Here is a 21,920-nt window from a genome sequence, read left to right on the forward strand (position 1 = left end):
CTCATACGTACGCATGCATACATAATGCATACATAATGATCAATGAGAAAGAGTGTTACTAACCCAAGTACTACAATCAGGATGCACTTTACTTTCTGTGAACTTGTGGAGCTGATCTTTGATTAGTTCAGATAACATTTTAAGCTGTCAAATGGTCATGTTTCAATGTGCCCCACCTATGGGGCATGTCACATTTTACTTCCATTCTTTCGGGGTAAATCAAGAAAACCGTATACACTGTAATTAATACAGATAAAAATATAAATACACTGAACAATAAGTAGGTTTACACAAACTGAGACAGTCAAAAACTGTTAGGTTGTGTTCATTTATGCATGACTGACAAATATAAATCACATTCCGTTCATTAATTTATGTTAAAACAATGTAATCCACATGGGTGGAAATTTATATGCAATTCAAATACATAAATCTTAAGTTTAGACGTACATGTTTACATGTGCAAACAATAATGTATTACTAATGAACTTAGGGCTTTAAAGAACAGTTAAGAAGGTATACCAGCAGCCAAGGGAAGAGGTCAAATATATGTAAAACTCATTAAGGATTGTGCTTGACTTGAATGATAAACTTGGCGCCTCTCTGAAATGTGTGGCCCCTGCTTTTAAAAAATCCTAGATCCGCCACTGCTTTTATTCACATACAAACATTAATCAGTGAACAGAAGTTCAACTGAAACTGTTTGTGAGAACAAACCTCTTCCTAAGCTCAAACGTGCTGCGTAACACGAGAATGAACCTCATTGGTTCTTGCCGAAGCTCAAACGTGCTGCGTAACACGAGAATGAACCTCATTGGTTCTTGCCGAAGCTCAAACGTGCTGCGTAACACGAGAATGAACCTCATTGGTTCTCACACGTCAAGCGAACATGCTTGAGCTTCTGTTTACCACAACTGGTGTGTGTGTTGATGAATGTTTATATGTGAATAAAAGCCTAAATTAAGTCTGTTCATAGAAAGTGATCGTGTCTCTTCAGAAAACTTGGACTAAATCACTCAATATGGATTAGTTTTGTGATCTCTTTATGAATTTATTGAAGCGTCAAAGTGTCAGTTGCGGAGCTGTCAGTGGAGGGACAGAAATCTCTCAGATTTCATCAAAAATATCTTTATTTGTGTTCCAAAGTTAAACGAAAGTCTAATGGGTTTGGAATGACATGAGGATGAGTAATTAATGACAGAATGATCATTTTTGGGTGAAATAGCCCTTTAATCCAACAAAAAAAGGAAAGGAAAAGAATTGCTCATTGCTCTTGACTATTATAGCATTTTTAATTTGCCACTCTTTGACTTTAAAACCCTCTGGTTTACACCAGCAAACATTTATTCTGTCTGTCAGAACAAGAAAAGAGCTCCTTAATTGAATAGTTTAAAATAGTTTACACCCTCGTGTCATTCAAAACCTGTATGACTGTGGAAAAAGAAAAGAAGGTAGTTAGACAAACGTTCAAGCTGCTTTTTTTCTATGTAATGAAACAAAAGTGGATGTGGATCAGGGACAGTCGTCGTCACTGTTCAGTTTTTACAGCAGAAATTGTCTGTGCTTTTATAGGTACCTGTTTGGACAGAAGGTGGAAGGACATGCGTTTGTGATGTTTGGTGTGATGGACGGTGAGAAGAAAACAAGTATTCCTGCCTCTCTGAAAAAAGTTCAGGTGAGAGAAATTTAACAGTTTAAAAGCTGGGATCAATCTCATTTCTCCTCACCTAGAGAGTGACTTAAAACATTAAATACATTTTTATCTTGTCTTGTAGACTGATGTTGTCTTTCTCATATGAATAGATAATGAAAGGAAAAGGTACAGCAGAACTGAGCAGGGAGATGATCACTAAGACCTTTCCAGACATTATCCAGCTGGTTGGACTATCATTCTATGTTTCAGTCAGTCTTTTAACAGAAAGTGGTAAGACTCAACAGATACTGTACATCTGTATGTTTACATGCCTGTGAGTGAGGCTAATCCTATGTGTGTGTGTGTGTGTGTGTGTGTGTGTGTGTGTGTGTGTGTGTGTGTGTGTGTTTCAGGCAGTGAAATGGTGGAAGCAGAAAGGAGAGGCATTCAGATTGTGACGTCACCGTACACCATCCACTTCAAAAGAACACCACAATTCTTCAAACCTGGGATGCCCTTCAGTGTCTCGGTATAAACATTAGAAAGTAGGGGTGTGCGATATGGCAAAGTCTGCATGAAACGAAATTTGCGATAGTCTTTTTTTTTCCCTTTTGTGGCATATATATATTTATATAGATATAGAAATAAAGATATATTTTGCCATATCGCCTATCCCTAATATAAAGTTGCAAACCTGAAGGGTTGCAGGAACTGAGGAACAATTTCATAAATATATTACTTATTTATTTTGCTCTGGGTTCTATAACAGGTTTACGTAACAAATCCTGACCAGACTCCTGCTGAGAATGTGGAAGTGGAGGTCAATCCTGGAGAGGTCAGAGGTCAAACAACAGCCAATGGCATTGCAAAGGTTACCGTCAACACTCTAGGAGGATCTTCTACACTGCAGATCACTGTAAGACCTGCAAACTCAACTAATGTTCAGTCACTTTCACTGAAGAACTGGTGGAAAATAGATCAGTTAACATATGTTGACTGTCACGCCCGGCTTTGCCGTGCTGGGTGTGCTCACTCCACAATGAACAGAATATGTTTGGGCTGTCTCTCTCCCCCCAATCTGAAGGGGGAGCTGTCTGTTTTCGGTCCATCTGACAGCAGCTGATGGGCGGGACTGTTTAAAAGCATCTCCTGCCAGTTGTTCTCTCTCTGCTTTGGGCTGCGCGTCTCTGCTTTGCTCTGGCCTCCAGGATGGCAGCAGCAGCACCATCCAACTCCTTTTTCCCTTTTTTGCATTACACATAGTTTGCACTTTACTGATCTGCACTACACTTTTGATTAAGCTTTCTCTTGTTTCTCATTTACTGACTTGATACATTTATTGATTCAAATTATGATTTCATTGTATAATTTAATGCGTTAATAAATTATTTTGGATTTAACTTAACAAACAGTGTGGACTCCCCTATGTCATTGCTACTGTGAGCCAGGTAGTCGTGACATGACCAAGAAATGGAGTATACACTACAATACACTTTAGAAAACAGTGTATTTGTTCTTTTCAGGCAAAAACCAAAGATCCGCAATTAAGTGACAACCAGCAGGCAGTGAAGACGATGACGGCTCTTGCTTACATTCCCAAAGGAGACTCCAAGAATTACCTGCACATCGGCATTGATGTTGCAGAGCTTCAGATCGGTGATCAAACGACAGTCAATCTCAACACTGGACAAAGTCCAGGAGTCAAAGATCAAGATTACACATACATGGTAAAGATTATGGTTATTTCTAAATAAAGCTGCACCACAAATGTATTTATTTTGTCAATACTTGATTAACTACCAAAGCTTGTGTTTGAAACCATATAAATGTCATAAATACTGTTAACTCATCTTCCTCATTTACAGATCTTAAGTAAAGGTCAGATTGTTAAAGCGCACAGGATCAAGAGGAGAGGACAAGCTCTAGTGACTCTGTCTCTACCTGTAACCAGAGACATGGTGCCGTCCTTCCGCTTTGTGGCTTATTATCATGTGGGCTCGTCTGAGGTGGTGTCTGATTCAGTCTGGGTCGACGTGAAGGACACGTGCATGGGAACGGTGGGTCAACCATCACAAGAAATGGTTGACATGCTCATCAACTAGATCTGATTCAGTGTTTCTCATTTTAACAGCTCAAGCTTCAGGTAAAGGACAAGGACGAGGACAAGAAGAGTAATACCTATGAAACAGGAGATGAGGTCAGGCTGCAGATAACTGGAGATCCTGGAGCTAGAGTTGGGCTGGTGGTGGTTGACAAGGCTGTGCATGACCTTAACAAGAACAGACTCACTCAGACTCAGGTGAAGGACCATCTTCAGACGTCATGGCACAATCAGCTCTGATTTAAACCGCATGTAACTGGTGTCTTTTTGCACCTCTAGATCTGGGACGTCATAGAGAAACATGACACCGGCTGTACGGCAGGAGGTGGAAGGGACAGTATGGGGGTTTTCAGTGATGCAGGTCTGATGTTTGAGTCCAGCACTGCAGGAGGAACCAACATCAGAACAGGTATATATGTATATTTGTAATTTCTTCAATTTTAATAAAAAATACCATTATATTTTATTTTATATTTCACTACAAACAATCTATAGGACCAGTGTCCATGAACATACAATTAAAATAATTGCCCCTGAATGTCTTCAGTGTCTATGTTAACTAATTTAAGTTGGTATAATCGGCGCTGGAAAAGCACTGCATCAAGTTCAATTGTAGTGAATTCCCTCTCACACATTAGAGCGCCATATGCTAATTTCATTCTAATTAAATTCCCTCTAGCGCCGGAGTGTCCCGTCCTTTCAAAGAGAAGACGGAGATCACCGGGTGAGAATCTGCTCTTATGATTCGACCCTTTTAAAGATTAAACATGTTTTAGAGTTAATCTCTGCTGTTGTTTTTCTATCATTGTGGCTTGAATGGACCCATATTAAAATAAAGTTAGCATAGTCTTGAGGATTATTTTACTTGACTTTGTAAAACTCAAACTTGTTTACAAACTTGATTGTTTGTCCTTTTGCTCTAAAAGGTATATTCCGTCACATTTTTATCTGTTACAACAGGTGATGATGATGATGACTATTATACAGACTCTGATGAGATCGTGTCACGTACTCAGTTCCCTGAGAGTTGGCTTTGGGAAGAGATTGATCTATGTGAGAATTGGTGAGTAGGAGACTTTTAGACAAAAGCTGTGAGTTTAGCCTCGTTCACACCACTAGTGACTCGTAGCAAGTAATGTACATTATCTCATTCGACGAGAGCTGTTGGTGACACATTGTGTGTGTGTGTGTGTGTGTGTGTGTGTGTGTGTGTGTGTGTGTGTGTGTGTGTGTGTGTGTGTGTGTGTGTGTGTGTGTGTGTGTGTGTGTGTGTGTGTGTGTGTGTGTGTGTGTGTGTGTGAGTCTGATAGTAAACAACCATTAAAAGAGTACTTCATCAGTCTTCTTGTATTTTCCTCATATCTCAGTCCAACACCAGTCAGAGATAAAGAGATCTACCTGAAAGACTCTATTACTACCTGGCAGATCTTGGCTGTCAGTCTGTCACCAACACTTGGTAAGATGAAGCTGCAAACACAGGATACATGGTCTGAAAAACATCATCATCATCATCATCTTCATCATCATCATCATCATCCAGGAGCTGCTGCTTTAAACCCTTCTGTGTGTCTGTGTTCCTCCTCAAAGGCATCTGTGTGGCAGAACCTGAGGAGATTGTAGTTTTTAAGAGCTTTTTCATTGACCTCAAGATCCCTTATTCAGCTGTGCGCGGTGAACAACTGGAAATCAAGGCCATTATTCACAACTACACACCAAACAAGCAGAAGGTAGATTTGGTTTGCTATTAAAAATTATTTTTTTATTTATGTTATACATTAAAACCATATTCATCATAATAACTTTTTCTGCAGGAGTCAAATCATAGAAATATCAGAAATATCCTCTGTCATCACACATTTCATGTTCAGTTGAAATGCATTTACTTTGGAGGAAGTTTTCTCTAGATATTGAAGTGATTTGTGTCTCGCTCTCCTGTTTTCACAGGTGCGTGTGGAGTTTATGGAGACAGGAGATGTTTGCAGCTTTGCCAGTAAGAAAGGCAAATACAGAACAACAGTAAACATTGACAAAGACTCCAGCATAGCGGTTTCATATGTGATTATTCCCATGACTCTGGGAAAACACATGATTGAGGTGAAAGCTTCAGCATATGATTTTATCTACGCTGATGGAGTGAGAAAGACCCTGAAGGTGGTGGTACGTCTGATGGCATTTCTGTCAATTTTGATTTGGTCATTCATTAATATAATCGATAGATGTTTGTCATATTTTGAATAGATAAACTCTCTCTCTCTCTCTCTCTCTCTCTCTCTCTCTCTCTCTCTCTCTCTCTCTCTCTCACTCAGTCTGAGGGTGTGCTGAGTCCATTACACAGACCAAACGTGGAGCTCAATCCTGTTAAGAATGGTGAGATTTACTGTGAACCATACAATTACATTACTGTGTTATACTTCCATTATACAACATTACACACATTATACTTTCAGCCAATTGTGAAAAAAAAAAAAAGTTTCTAAATTTCATTATAGTTCGAGTTAATCAAGAGATCAGAATGAACTCCTACACTTTTGTAGTTACTCCTACTCTTACTCACCAAAAGTGTACAAAATTTCACCAACTCATTACTCTTCCTCCATCTTCCTCTTTGTCTCTGTTTCTCATCCCGAATGGAACAGGGGGAACACCTGTAGTTATTAGAGCTGAAACACCAGCTGATCGGGTTCCAGACACACCTGCTAACACCTACATCTCCATTACTGGTGAGGAAAAATATGTTTTCATGAATGTGCAACATCCATCTACTCCTCCGGGAGTTTTAGCACTTGAATGAAGATTGTTCCACAGTACTTAATGCTGGGACTGCATACTTTTTAAAGTCGACATTTATGTGATTAAAGTTGAGTCGACTAGTCGCTGATGACGTCATTAATGAACAAATCAGCTATGGCATATGACGCTCCTACATGACAGCTTATTTTTATCAGTTCTTTTGTCTTTTTGGATTATTATGTTTATCCCAGATTTCTGCTCGTTCTAAATCAGATATAGATAAAGTATAGCACAGTAAAGATTACATATAAATGAATGCATTAGTGTGAGAGAGAGCCATTGCGTGTGAATTAATTTGACCTGGCAGTGTCTCTCTACTAATACTGAAGCTGTGGGTTTTAGTTACTAAGAAATATATGGCAGGATATTTTTTAGTTTCTAAGCTATTTTATTGATAAATCACAGAACAGAGTTTACAATACATTACTGCACTACAGAAAGATTCTGTACGCGCGATCATCACGTGATATGTGCGCTATTGTCAGTGGCGGATTTAGCAAATCGGGGGCCCAAGGCGAAGGTAGGCTATGGGCCCCTCCCCATCCAATCTTTAAAAGAGAACGAAAAAAATATGTACCGACTGAATGGTGGATAGGCAGGTAAAGCTAATCTACGGGGAAGTAAAGGTTAGAGAGGAGAAAAAAAACGCCCCCTTTAAATCCTGCATACACTTCTTTACTCCTAAACAGAAACATGTTACAATGTTTACATGGTACAATTTCTGGTAGGCTAAGCTATGTTTTTTTTTTTTTTTTTACCATTTCGATTCAATTCTTGTGATTTGATTCAATATTGACTCATTTGGATAAATATTAGGTAACGTTTCACAAGATAGGCATTACTTTTTCTCAAGAAAAAAAGCCCTATCAGCTGGTATAATTTAAGGTTAAAATAAGTAATATAGTACACATATTTAGCCAAATACTCTCTATAGCTCTTTTTTTCTAGCCAATTAAATGGCTTTCCTGAGGTAAATTTTATGTGACGATTGTTCTCCAGCTGTTTTACCTCTTTCCGCGGTTGAAAAACACTTTGATTGATATTATGAATGAGGAATATACATTTCGGTAAGTTATACTGTATCTTTCAACATTGTTAATTCGTGTTTATTTACTATTAGCTAGAGATGATCAGTTCACGTGCCGCTATAGGAATCTGTCACGTCACATTAAAACGGCAAAAACGGTATTTATTGTTTGAATTTCGTAATAGAATTGACAGAATCTGAGAGCTGAGATTTTTTTTAAATATCATGATTCAATTAAACTGCTCAGTTTTGTCTGTCGATCTCCGTGTCCTCTTTGCTTCACGATTTTTCTGTGCATTGGACGTTGTTGTTCCTGATCTGTATCCCCAACAGTAGCCGTAAAAATGTTTGTCATTTTTGGCAGCGTTCCCAAATAACGTTACTTATCAGCGTCTTTTCACTTTTTTCTTTTATTTGAGCCGCTTGGGTAACTTCGAAACTTAAAATTTTCGCGTTTAGACTCGTCTTGCTCTGTTTGTGTATTTCCCAGTCCTCCTGTTACTGCGTGTTGTTTATCTTTCGCGCCGCGCACCTTTACAGACTTTTTGCTTTCCTCCCGCTTCCTCCTTTTTTCAGCACCGCTTGGATAGCTAGCCTCGCTTCATTTTTACTCTGTCTACTACTCTGTCTGTCAATCACTTCTTTTTCTCCATCAGTTTTTTGGCACAGCCTTGTCACTTTCGCAGATGCTCAGTAAGTGAGATAATGGAATAGTCCAATGTAGTGAGGCGGGGGGCCCCCTCCTGTCTGCGACACTAATGATTTGATGCCATTTTTCGCAAATGGAGTTTTAGAAATATATAATAAAAAAATAAAAACCTTAAGCATAAGTTAATAGGGCATTTTGGGGGCCCCAAGGTAGCTCGGGGCCCAAGGCAATTGCCGACCTTTGCCTAATGGTAAAGTCCGCCCCTGGCTATTGTGTGTGTGTGTGTGTGTGTGTGTGTGTGTGTGTGTGTGTGTGTGTGTGTGTGTGTGTGTGTGTGTGTGTGTGTGTGTGTGTGTGTGTGTGTGTGTGTGTGTGTGTGTGTGTGTGTGTGTGTGTGTGTGTGTGTGTGTGTGTGTGTGTGTGTGTGTGTGCGAAATGCAGCAGCAGAATTCCAGATAGTATACTTATCCGGGCCTCATCTGGGCCAACTATGGCACATTTGACTCAGTTCTGGTAGTGGGAAAGGTCAAATGCACTGTTAGACCTTACCAGGTTTTACTGTTGCCAGTAATTTACTGTTAATTGTGCAGTTCTTTACTATAATCTACAGTATATTACTGTAAAAATGCACTAAAACTCTTTAACTAATTCCACTTGCAGAAACCGACTGCCTTAAATTGACCAACAGTCATTTAAATGTATTAACTAAAATTTATGAAGCATTAACAATGTGAGCAAAGTATTATTGTGAACTTATTTCATTTGAAACCACAAAAAAAAAAAAAAAAACTCTAGTAAATAAAGAGATTTCCACTGGACCAGCAACTACACAGTCACCGTCTGTTAAATAAAGCAACATGCAGCATATCATCAATGTTTGTCGATCTTCTCCTGGACTGAAACACAGGCTCTACTCTTCAGCACAATGGTGACCCAAAAAACAAGATTTTACAGTAAACTACTGGCAACAGTGTTTCCAGTATAAACCTGTTTTATAACTTACAGTGAGTTTATTACTGTTAAAATACATTTTGTGGGTGTGACTTTTTTATCTTACACTGTTAACTCTTTCAACCCCACAGGAAAATCCACACTACAAAGAGTAAAAAGTAACATTGAGACAGTGTTGAGATAATTAAGGGAATATGTAAGTTGTAGCAGCCCTTAGCATCAATAAACCCGCGTAGAGTTCGACCGGTGCAAATATCTTTATTGTTTCTTCACGCACCGTGAAACTAAAACAAACAAAGCCACAATAAATCTTACAATACACACATCAAAACACATCTTCCATTAAATTAACATTACACAATCGATTTTTCCACGTCATCGACAACAAATAATATCCAACACCTACCTCGCTCCGCTTACCAAGGGTACAAACATCTAACAGTCTAAAATCTAACAATCTAAAATCCATTTAATCCTCGCCATTCCTTTAGACAGCGTACTACATGCGCCAAATGCTTCCTGCTCCGATGTGGATGTATTTTTTACAAGCAGCGCCACTGAGCTTGCTTATATCAGTTCCGGGGTGCGTCTGTTACCCGGACGTGACTAACTCATATTAACAACACAAGCAAAGTAATGTCCACTTACATGTAAGTGATTGTTGAGCATTAGTGATGAACACCTGCTGTTAGAACAGAAAATAGAGAAACACAAGAACTACAACTGACTTCCAGCCATTGCACATTATTACACTTATTATTAACCAGTATGACTTTATTTCTGTCATACATCTACAGAAGTTGTTATTGAGATGTTTAATTGAAAATGTTTGGTTTGAAGTTACCATTATAGAGATCAGTGCTTGCTTTAGTTGGGATGCTGATGCTAAAACATTAGTGTTCCTTTTGCTGTTTGAGGTGTTTTTGTGCAAGTCACACTTGTGTACACACACATTTTATGAATAATTGCGGTTATGATAACAAAATCGTCATATTTCCTGTTCATTTACTAAGGAATTCATTCTCACTCATTCAGAGTTTAGTCCTCAATCAAAAGTGTTACTTTACCACCACTAGAAACCACAGCAATAAATTACAGCTCATTTATTTAAACACATCATACATAAAGCAAAATACCAGAGCTATGCTATCTTTTAGAAACACAGAGATAACACAAATTAGCACATGAATCTCAACAATGGTGGCAATATTTTTTTTATTATTATTATTTATTCAGCAGTGCATGCTGGGAGTTTTATATTATCCTGGAACCCAGCATGCATTGCGACATGAACCTTTTGATTGTCACCATTGTTGAGATTCATGTGCTGATTGTTGATGTCTGTGTGTGTCTGAGTCAAGCAGGAATTCAAAAAAATTTTAATGCACAAGATGATTACGATATTTTTTCAGAATACAGAAATATTGATTTCATGTTATAGTTTGACAGATGCTAAATATGAAGTAACCATAAATGCAAAGAATATATACAGGAAAGATCAGAGAATCAGGCATGTCTAGAATGATTGTAACTTCATCACAAAAGCCAAAAACACCTGACCAAATTTGATATTTTCTTGCCATAACAAATGTGTTTTATAAACTCACTGTTACAGCAGTCAGAGAGAGATGATTGGTAAGAAGTCAAGGGACAAGAGACCAAAGCAAATACTGATCTCCATTATGGTGACAACAAACTTAATTATTAACTAAATATCTGTTAATTCTCAACAAGAACTTTTGTACATGTATGAAAGAAATAATCGTAGACTGGTTTGTAAACTGGTTTCACACTCAGTGTTGCTGGAAGTCAGTTGTAGTTCTTGTGTTTCTCTTTTATCTGTTCTTGTTTCTCTGTCCTTCAGTGATTCTGCTCATCAGTTTCTCATTTCACTCATTTCTTTTCATTCAAGTGGACTATATTAGTGAACTAATGTAGGGAATAGGGAATGAGGGTATAGGGTGTGATTGGGAAAACACTCAAAACAGCCTCTGAGTGTCGACTTTGAGCGCTGTTAATTCACAGTATATTCCTGTAGGTTAGTAATGTTTTCTACAGTATATTACTGTTTTAATGGAAAATGGTATGATATTGTCAGAATTGTCAGAACATCAAACTGGTTCTCAAGCAGATCGCCTGTCAATCAAACTCCCTATGAAGGGTGAAGAGTACAAAATCTCCAGATCAAAACACATGCAGAAACATGCAATCTCATATCATGTGCGTAAAATAATATGATCATCAACATGAAATAGCATATAAATCATAACTGCCTAATCTTACTGAATGAAATGTCGACCCAGGATGAGCTACAGGACTGTGAAGCTTTAGGGGTGTTGATGGTCTCGATCTACTCCATCTGTGTTTTGATCATTGTACTGAATCCAATCTGAATGTAGTCTTTGACAAAAAAAAAAAAAAAAAAAAAAAAAAAAAAACTTACCCTGATTCAAATGTTGATAAAAAAGAATGCATGAAGCTAGAATTCAAACGTTTTCTATTTTTGGGAAAATGATAAAAAACGCAGTGTTAAACTTTAAGAATCTGAAACTGTGCAGATACAAAACCAAAATGTAACTGTCAAAATGTTGCAGAAATATTCCATCCTGACACAAATAATAAGAAGCTGAATTCTCATCCTGCTCTTTCCTCCTTCCAGGTGAAGAGATCTCTCAGACAGTTGAGCAGGCCATCAGTGGAGACTTCATGGGTCGCCTTATTGTCCAGCTCGGTGGTAATGGAGAGTCAAACATGATCTACATGACTCTACCTGTTATTGCCACTCATTATCTGGACAGCACCAATCAGTGGGAGACTGTTGGCATAGACCGCCGTAATGAAGCCATTAACCATATCTACACAGGTCAGCAGGACAAATATAAGGTCAATTCAGGTTGATTGGGACTAGGGCTGGGCGATATATATCCACTTTAATATACATTCACTTTAAATTTTGTTTGTCTGCTGTTATTTATTTATAACAGTCAAATGAACAAAGAAAAGTGTGATCTGATAGTGTTGGTTATGTTTTGACATAATCATGCTGTGATCTGAAAAATGAAACTTATTGAGATAGTTTGATTTAACTTGTTAGCAGCAGCTTTGTGATTTTACAGCATGTGATTATCAGTATTTTTCTTATAATCCAAAAATATTTAATAAACATTGTTCTGATCAAAACGCTTTCAAATTAATTTATTTAGAAACACAGATATCAATAATCAGCCTGTGAATCTCAACAATGGTGACAATAATAAAGCATGTTGCAGTGGCTGCCACCAATCACAACTCATTAACGGCTCCCATGATGCATTGCAGTATGAATAAATTATGATCTGAATTGTCTATGTAATTTACTTTTCCGAATTAAATAATCTGCTCGTCACCATTGTTGAGATGCATTGACTGAATCTTGACGTCTGTGTGTGCCTAAAAGTAAGATTTGTTTTGTTTTTTTAAACAACTTTTAAGAAATCCTTTATATTATATCTAAAATCACAATTATGCTGTAAACAACAACATAAATCAAAAACATAAAGTTCAAATGATGATTGTCATAATATAACCAACACCATCAGATCACTTTTTTTCTTTGTTCATCTGGCAGTTATAACTCAGATACAGCAGCCAAACAAAATCTAAAGTAAACATATAAGGGTCAAGAGCCCAACTAAAGCAAACACCCATCACCATAACGGTGGCTTACAATTTGAGATTTTCTCCTTCAGAGATTCTGCTTGTTAACATCAGGTGTCTTCAATAATGTTCAATCATCACTAAATTAATCACTTAATTATCTCATTAACTTTAACACTCTTGAGTGTGGACTCATACACTCCCAGGAGTGTTAATTTAACACTGGAGTTTTTGCTGTGTACAAAGAGCCGTAGTTAACTGACAAGCTGAGCCATATCGCATTAATTATCGCTGGCGATACGTCCGTGATATTAATGCGATATGGCTCAGCTTGTCAGTTAACTACGGCTCTTTGTAGTAAATGCCGCTCCATCTGAAAGCAGGTGATGGCGATTTACTACTAATCAAGGAACCGGCTTTACTGACGAGATGCGCATAACAATCTCACGATATATATCGCCCAGCCCTAATTGGGACACATTTTGCCATTGAGATGACTAGGAAAATGTGTCCCAATCAACCTGAATTCACCCCTAAAGAAAATGAAAAGCACACTCAAAGATGCTCTCATGAAAAATGCAGAAAATATATGTAATACATACATTTTCTTTCTTTATCTTGTTTGTATGAAGGTTATCAACGGCAGATGGGTTTCCGTAAATCAGATGGATCTTACGCTGCCTGGGTACTCAGGCCGAGCAGCACATGGTAAAGTCGGTTTGTTTCGTTTCATGCCTGATTTTGCTTGTCTTACATATTTTATTATTTAACATTGTTTTAATAGAAAAAAATCATTATTACTTGATTTTTATTTGATTTATTTATATATTTCTGTTTGTCTGTTTTTAAGGCTGACTGCATATGTTGCTAAAGTCTTCTCCATGGCCAATAACTTTGCTGCTATAAAAGAAGACGTGATCTGCAGCGCCCTCAAGTGGCTGGTTCTCCACAAACAACTGGCAGATGGCTCCTTTAAAGAGGATTCACCTGTTATTAGTGGAGAGATGGTGGTAAGTTGAATGTAGTCTGTTTGTGCTCACCTGTGTTCAGAAAAGATAATAATAATCCAGAACCACGTATTTATTTCTCTGTTGTCAGTAGTAACACACAAAATACCAGAGGTGGAAAGTCCAGGGGTCAGAAAGTAAAAGTCCTGCCATATGTTTATTCCACCCATGAACTCACACAGCAAAAACTCCAGTGTTACACCACCAAAACATAACCAACACCACCTGTTCACCTTTTCTCTTTGTTCATCTGGCTGTTATAATTCAGTTACAGCAGCCAAACAAAATCTAAAGTTTTTTCCACCTCTGCGAAATACTCACTATAATGAACTAACCATTGTAAAAAATAAAATCCGTCTATAAAAACTGTCAGCTATGGCTGCCAAACAATATCCATAAAATATCCTAATTGAAATAACGTGGAAAAAACTGAAACAGAAATTTTCCTTAAATGTTTTACAGAAAAAAACACTTATTTTACAGCTATTTTTTGAATTATTACGATCAAACACTTTAAAAAAGAACATAAAAACGGTCAAATTTCTGCATTCCGGATGAGGGTGGGGAGAGCATTCCACCAGCATGGAACCGTGAATGAGAATGTTCTGGAAAGTGATTTTGTGGCTTTCTGTGATGAAACCACGAGACGTCGCTCGTTGACCGATCGTAGGCTTCTGGTAGGGATGTAGGCTCGTAGGAGTGAGTGAAAGTAGGAGGGAGCTGAGCCTGTGATAGATCTGTAAGCATTCTGGCTGCTTTAACTGTGTGTCTCTGAAACATGGCAAAGAATGCAAGAGTAAATCAGATCAGATGATGTTAGGTATTTTTTAGTGATGTCATCATGTAGTGGCCTGATTTATTCATACCACCTGAACTCTAATATCTGATTAAGTCGTTAAATATTAGTTGTTAACTTTGCAATACTGCTGTGATACTCTGAACGAATTTATGAAGCCATCATACCGAACATTTTTCGACAAGATCATATAGACACGCATCCAGGAAATGCACACTTTAGAACCATTTTAAACACAGAGACCGTCGTGGCGTTCTCGTGAACTCACTTCAGAGGCCCACACAAAAGAAATTAATAGTTGAATAAAGTTAATCTGTAATTTGTGTTCATGGAGGTAACAGATTAATAAATGGTGAGGATTCCCTGGGAGAAATCCCAGGTGAGATTTCTGGGTGTACTTTATTTTAACAATACAGAATAGCAAGATGCATGAGATTCCTTCTTAAGATTCATCAGTGGAAAGAAAGAAGAAGAGGAACAAGTAGGTTCAGTTTGATTTGACTTGAAACAAGAAAGCCCAAACTAAAACAGCAGCACTTTTATGCACATGTGCTCAGTTATTTATATATATATATATATATATATATATATATATATATATATATATATATATATATATATATATATATATATATATATATATATATATATATATATATATATATATACACTCACCTAAAGGATTATTAGGAACACCATACTAATACTGTGTTTGACCCCCTTTCGCCTTCAGAACTGCCTTAATTCTACGTGGCATTGATTCAACAAGGTGCTGATAGCATTCTTTAGAAATGTTGGCCCATAATGATAGGATAGCATCTCACAGTTGATGGAGATTTGTGGGATGCACATCCAGGGCACGAAGCTCCCGTTCCACCACATCCCAAAGATGCTCTATTGGGTTGAGATCTGATGACTGTGGGGGCCATTTTAGTACAGTGAACTCATTGTCATGTTCAAGAAACCAATTTGAAACGATTCGAGCTTTGTGACATGGTGCATTATCCTGCTGGAAGTAGCCATCAGAGGATGGGTACATGGTGGTCATAAAGGGATGGACATGGTCAGAAACAATGCTCAGGTAGGCCGTGGCATTTAAACGATGCCCAATTGGCACTAAGGGGCCTAAAGTGTGCCAAGAAAACATCCCCCACACCATTACACCACCACCACCAGCCTGCACAGTGGTAACAAGGCATGATGGATCCATGTTCTCATTCTGTTTACGCCAAATTCTGACTATACCATCTGAATGTCTCAACAGAAATCGAGACTCATCAGACCAGGCAACATTTTTCCAGTCTTCAACTGTCCAATTTTGGTGAGCTCGTGCAAATTGTAGCCTCTTTTTCCTATTTGTAGTGGAGATGAGTGGTACCCGGTGGGGTCTTCTGCTGTTGTAGCCCATCTGCCTCAAGGTTGTGCGTGTTGTGGCTTCACAAATGCTTTGCTGCATACCTCGGTTGTAACGAGTGGTTATTTCAGTCAAAGTTGCTCTTCTATCAGCTTGAATCAGTCGGCCCATTCTCCTCTGACCTCTAGCATCAACAAGGCATTTTTGCCCACAGGACTGCCGCATACTGGATGTTTTTCCCTTTTCACACCATTCTTTGTAAACCCTAGAAATGGTTGTGCGTGAAAATCCCAGTAACTGAGCAGATTGTGAAATACTCAGACCGGCCCGTCTGGCACCAACAACCATGCCACGCTCAAAATTGCTTAAATCACCTTTCTTTCCCATTCTGACATTCAGTTTGGAGTTCAGGAGATTGTCTTGACCAGGACCACACCCCTAAATGCATTGAAGCAACTGCCATGTGATTGGTTGATTAGATAATTGCATTAATGAGAAATTGAACAGCTGTTCCTAATAATCCTTTAGGTGAGTGTGTGTGCATTCATTCATTCATTCATTCATTCATTCATTCATTCATTCATTCATTCATTCATTCATTCATTCATTCATTCATTCATTCATGCATGCATGCATGCATTCATTCATTCATTCATGCATTCATTCATTCATGCATTCATTCATGCATTCATTCATGCATTCATTCATGCATTCATTCATGCATTCATTCATGCATTCATTCATGCATGCATGCATACAAAAAGTATTCTCGTCGCTTGATAAGCTTAAGGTTGAGCCACTGTAGTCACTTGGACTATTTTAACAATGTCTTTACTAACTTTTCTGGGATGGCAGATATCAATTACATTGCAGTCAATGAAGGAGTGAGACAGCTCTCACATGTAATCAAAAATATCTTAATTTGTGTTCCAAAGATAAACGAAAGTCTTAGGGGGTTGGATCAACATTAGGGTGAATAATTACTGAAAAACTTTTTGGGTGAACTAACTCTTCAACAATCCAGGATTTCTATAGCATGACATCCTGCAGCATTTTAATTAGAAAGCCTTAAATATTTAATATATATATTAATATATATATTGTTATATATATTTTATTGGGGAAACTCCCTTTCCTCGATTTACTGAAGCCTATAATGTAAAACGCATTTTGCAGCGGCACAGCTAGCACAGTGAGTGTCTGGCTCACTCATTGGATGTGCTGCGGCAACTGGGCGTGGCCTTAGCCTATATTAGTCCCCGAAAAACGCCATTTTAGCAGGTTTAAACGACTGAAGCGACAACTTGCCAAGTTACTATAGTGCGGCCGGCTACGCAATACTCGTTCCCTACTCTCAGGGATTGGAACAAAATACTGAGGAGGACTTTTACTTTCTGAACCTGGACTTTCCACCTCTGTATTTTTCTTTCAGACACTTATCATTTCACTTCAGAAGCCATTGATCCATCCATTGGGATCATATGGATTACCATGGTTATTGCTTTATGCGCTGTTTGATGGTTCAACCTTTAGGAACCCATGAGCTTGTATTAGCAGAACGTATTTATTTTTCTAAAAACTTTTGTCTGTTTTCATCTGTAATTTGTGTTCATGGAGGTAACAGATTAATAAATGGTGAGGATTCCCTGGGAGAAATCCCAGGTGAGATTTCGGGGTGTACTTTATTTTAACAATACAGAATAGCAAGATGCATGAGATTCCTTCTTAAGATTCATCAGTGGAAAGAAAGAAGAAGAGGAACAAGTAGGTTCAGTTTGATTTGACTTGAAACAAGAAAGCCCAAACTAAAACAGCAGCACTTTTATGCACTGACATGTGCTCAGTTTTATATATATATATATATATATATATATATATAAAGTCTTTATGTATTGGTACATAAGCTACACAGCAAAATCCCCAGTGTTAAATTAACACTGCTCAGTGTTTATATGAGCCCACACTCAGAGTGTTATAAGTAATATGAGATAATTTAGTGATTAATTTAGTGATGATTGAGCATCATTGAAGACACCTGATGTTAACAAGCAGAATCAGCAAAGGAGAAAATCAGAAATTGTATGTCACCATTGTGGTGATCAGTGTTTGCTTTAGTTGGGCTCTTTAAATGTTTAACTTTAGATTTTGTTTGACTGCTGTAACTGAGATATAACATCAGATGAACAAAGAGAAAAAGTGATCTGGCAATGTTGGTTATTTTTTAACTTAATCATTATTTAACCTAAATCACTGAACTCATTTAGAGTCTAGTCTCAGATCTAGGTACACATTATTGATTATAGTAGCACTGTCCTTGTACTGCATAATATTTGTAGGATTTCTTGAAAGAAAAAAAATACAAAACATATATTAATTGTTAAAACATAACCAACACCATCAGATCACATTTTCTCTTTGTTCATCAGTTACAGCAACCAAAATGTAAGGATTTAAAGGTGCAGCCTGTAAAAATGACAACTAGTGGTCAAATAGGTACTGCAGTCCAATTCAAAATATCAGAGATCGTCGTTTCTCCCACACCCTGCTCCTCAGACTGGACGGCGCTCACTTGGGTTGCCCATACGAGCGCAATGGACAATGAAAATTGGCAAATTGGCAACGTGCAGTATCACAGACCATAACAAAAACAAACATTCCTGCCTGGAAACGTACATTTCAAAATAACTGGCTGTAGAAGTGTTTTTCAGAGAAACGAGTATGTGAACTTAGCATGTTTCCTCAATATATGCAAAGTACATATTATGGTATTTTTATGCTTTAGTAGAGTGAAAAAGTTACATACAGCACCTTTAAGGGTCATGAGCCCAACTAAAGCAAACACTGATTATCATAATGATGATTTAAAAATAGTGATTTTCTCCTTCAGTGATTCTGCTTGTTCACATAAAAAAATAAAAAAAATTCAATAATGCTCAATCATCACTTTTTTATTGATTGTTATTGAATGATTAAAACACACACATAATATGATTGTTTTGTGATATAGTCTGTTTATGTGTGCTTTATTCCAGGGTGATGTACAAGGTAAAGATGCTGATGCCTCTCTGACGGCCTTTGTTGTGATTGCCATGCAAGAGGGCAGAGAGATCTGTGCTGGATCAGTTGGTGTAAGTGAATTTGTTTCACCTCCAGTGGCCGCTCGGGGATTTCTAAAATAGAGGAAGCACAGTAATAATAGCGGTCTTGGGATCCTCTCCCAAAACATTTTTGAAATATTATTAACTGCTTTAAATGTCTTTTTGAATCACTTTTAGACATAAAATATAAAAAATGAAAATGAAACTTGCAGCAAGGAAATATAAATATAATTTCACTCACCTTGCCTATCACCTGAAGAAAAAAATCCATCCTTCTGTTCTTTTTTTAATGTCCGTGTTAGGCCTTTTATTAAAGCTGACTGCCTGTTGTTAACTTAGGCGTGGGGTCTTCCTTCATTTATAATTTGCAGCTTCTGCTAGGGCATAACATATCGCCAGCGTTGAGTCGTCTCTTCACAGGCGTCAAGTCGTCTCTTAATAATAGAGATCTCTCAATATTTCAATATTTCATCTCTCCATAATTAAGGTAGTTAATTGCTAAGTTAGATTAGCAGTGGGAGCAGTTTAAAATATTATCAAATAATTTATGTCTCTGCAGTGATTGGTTGATACACCATGGGAGGCTGCCCTCCTCTGCCATGTAGTTTTTCTCAGCACTTACTGCTGAAAGTGAAATGCTTGATTGTGATTGGCTATTTTCTTTTAGTAACGGAAGGAAAAGTCTCCAGCTATGGATATGCCTCTGCATCTCTATCCCCTCAGACTCGCATAATTGCACAGTTTTCTGATTTGGACATTCAGGGAAGAGCAGCGGTGCGGTGGTTCAGACTTCAGTGATATTTTATGGTGTTACTATGGTGAATTTACAAACAAGACATTCACATTCTGAGATATGAAATGAGATTAATAACAGAGAATTTTATTAACATTAAATCATCCTTCTCCACCTCAACATTTTGGGTAGGCTGTGGCTCCCTTGCCTCTCCTGAAGAGCTGCCACTGTTCACCATGTGCAGGTTTAGTGCTTCAGACTCTTATTTCCTCCTGAATCAATGGCAATGTAAACTCAGCTAAACCTGGATGTCATTTCATCTTTTAGTGCTTAATCCACACAGTTCATTGATTTACAGGCACCAAAAATTCAGTAGTGGAAATAAAAACAATTCTATCATAAACATAATTAAGCAAATGCTATATTTTGGAAATAAGACCAAAATATCGCAACCTGTAACAGCTTGACTCATGAATGGACTGATTTTATAGAATTAATAAACTTTCTTAAGTCCATAAAGTGACTCCATAATAAAGTGACTTTTATAATTATTATTGGACAAGGCAACACTTTGAAGCATCTTTCCAAGCATAAACCAAACACAGGGCCTCTTTCAAAGGTGGTTTAGTAAAAAAGTGCTGGGCAGAACTAATTTTTGGTTGCTAATTTTACTTACTAATAGTAGATACAAAGGGGTTAAATGATTCAAGGCAAGCAAAATGTTTATATATGACTTCATTACTGTCTAAAACCTTTTTTCTGCCATTCGACTGTATTATTAATGGACCCTTATGACAAAGTTAATCTAAAGAATTGTGATGGGTGAAATCATACAGGTAACAACATAAATTAACCTTGAAGAGTTGGTGAATTATACAGTATGTTGTAGGATGCAGATCTGAGAACTTTTAACCTCTTACACACTCTTTTATAGAGTCTGCATGAAAGTATCAGGAAGGCTGTTGCATTCTTAGAAGGTCGACTTCCACAACTGACCAATCCTTACGCTGTTGCGATGACGTCCTACGCCATAGCCAATGCTGAAAAACTCAATAAAGACATCTTGATGAAACATTCCACCACAGGAGACGGTCAGTTACAAGTCATCAAAATGTGTTTTGCTTTCTACAACATGGAATAATTCTAATCCAAACCCAGTGGAAATAATGGAAAAATTATCAAATTTTGCAGTGTAATGATTGCTGCTTGTTGGTGTCAATAACAGTAAAGGAACACAGTCCTGTTATTATTCCTGCTTCGTGTTTGAATCAGCCGGTAGGTCCTGGACTGTCGCTGGACAGCATCATCACTCAATGGAGGCGACGGCCTATGCTGTGCTGGCACTTGTGAAGGCCAAAGACTTTGATAAAGCAGGAGAGGCAGTGCGCTGGCTGCGTTCACAACAGTTTCATTATGGTGGATCCAGCACCACACAGGTACACTAACATCTCATCATCTGACTGTGATAAACTGATGCAGAACTTGTCTTTGAATGCTGTTCTGCACTTTCCAGGCGACCATCATGGTGTTCCAGGCCGTGGCAGAGTATCGCACGCAGGTGAAGGACCAACAAAACTTCAATCTGGATGTGGAGCTGTCAGTGGCAGGAAAAAGACCTGTCAGATTTACCATTAAAAGAGACAATGCGCATCTTACACGGTCATACAAGGTGAAGATTAAACTCATCAACCTGCTTCAAAATGTGTGCTGCTCATATCAATTGAATGATTTTGTATCATAGTAAGTAAGGAATGTTGGAAGTTTTGTTATTTGTCATCCATCATATTTAACTGTCTACATCAATAGTGTTGTGTTTGATCAATAAAGTCTTCAGGTATCTCTGCTACATCATGGATTTGATTATCCTGCTGACTCGAGTATGTGTGTTCACTCAACAGGTGGAGATCAACAAGGACTTCAGTGTGACGGCTAGAGGAACTGGAACAGCCACTCTCTCAGTGAGTGTTCATGAGCGTTTATACGGTCAACAGCAAGATTAAAGCGTTTGAACATCTAATATGAGACGTGCTGCTCTTTTCAGGTTCTGACGCTGTACTACGCCAGACCTGTTGAGAAGAAGTCTGACTGTACATTCTTTGATCTGACTGTTAAAATGGAAAAAGCCCCTGAAAGTAAGATTGACAA

At 37.9% G+C, this 21,920-nt stretch overlaps 1 protein-coding gene across 5 annotated transcripts in view; it reads left to right on the plus strand.

The window, feature by feature from the left end:
* Window positions 1-21,920, plus strand: part of LOC309493636 (complement C3-like) — a 233,196-nt gene that overhangs the window by 152,475 nt on the left and 58,801 nt on the right. Inside the window, exons 1-24 of one of the 5 annotated variants that reach the window (XM_082162790.1) lie at window positions 1,524-1,675; window positions 1,804-1,924; window positions 2,047-2,162; window positions 2,403-2,549; window positions 3,157-3,360; window positions 3,499-3,690; window positions 3,765-3,932; window positions 4,014-4,143; window positions 4,414-4,458; window positions 4,695-4,797; window positions 5,102-5,190; window positions 5,322-5,461; window positions 5,679-5,891; window positions 6,041-6,101; window positions 6,371-6,454; window positions 11,811-12,014; window positions 13,420-13,495; window positions 13,638-13,797; window positions 18,977-19,072; window positions 20,710-20,866; window positions 21,048-21,211; window positions 21,289-21,444; window positions 21,674-21,733; window positions 21,817-21,907. In XM_082162790.1, coding sequence (XP_082018916.1) covers window positions 1,613-1,675; window positions 1,804-1,924; window positions 2,047-2,162; window positions 2,403-2,549; window positions 3,157-3,360; window positions 3,499-3,690; window positions 3,765-3,932; window positions 4,014-4,143; window positions 4,414-4,458; window positions 4,695-4,797; window positions 5,102-5,190; window positions 5,322-5,461; window positions 5,679-5,891; window positions 6,041-6,101; window positions 6,371-6,454; window positions 11,811-12,014; window positions 13,420-13,495; window positions 13,638-13,797; window positions 18,977-19,072; window positions 20,710-20,866; window positions 21,048-21,211; window positions 21,289-21,444; window positions 21,674-21,733; window positions 21,817-21,907 — 3,040 coding nt within the window. In that variant the 5' untranslated portion in view covers window positions 1,524-1,612. Of the gene's footprint in view, window positions 1-1,523; window positions 1,676-1,803; window positions 1,925-2,046; window positions 2,163-2,402; window positions 2,550-3,156; window positions 3,361-3,498; window positions 3,691-3,764; window positions 3,933-4,013; window positions 4,144-4,413; window positions 4,459-4,694; window positions 4,798-5,101; window positions 5,191-5,321; window positions 5,462-5,678; window positions 5,892-6,040; window positions 6,102-6,370; window positions 6,455-11,810; window positions 12,015-13,419; window positions 13,496-13,637; window positions 13,798-18,976; window positions 19,073-20,709; window positions 20,867-21,047; window positions 21,212-21,288; window positions 21,445-21,673; window positions 21,734-21,816; window positions 21,908-21,920 lie in introns of those variants that run through there. The other 4 variants (XM_082162786.1, XM_082162787.1, XM_082162789.1 and 1 more) reach the window with 4 other exon arrangements.

The sequence above is a fragment of the Leuciscus leuciscus genome, assembly GCF_965113295.1.
Source record: "Leuciscus leuciscus genome assembly, chromosome: 3".
Classification (NCBI taxonomy): Eukaryota; Metazoa; Chordata; class Actinopteri; order Cypriniformes; family Leuciscidae; genus Leuciscus; species Leuciscus leuciscus.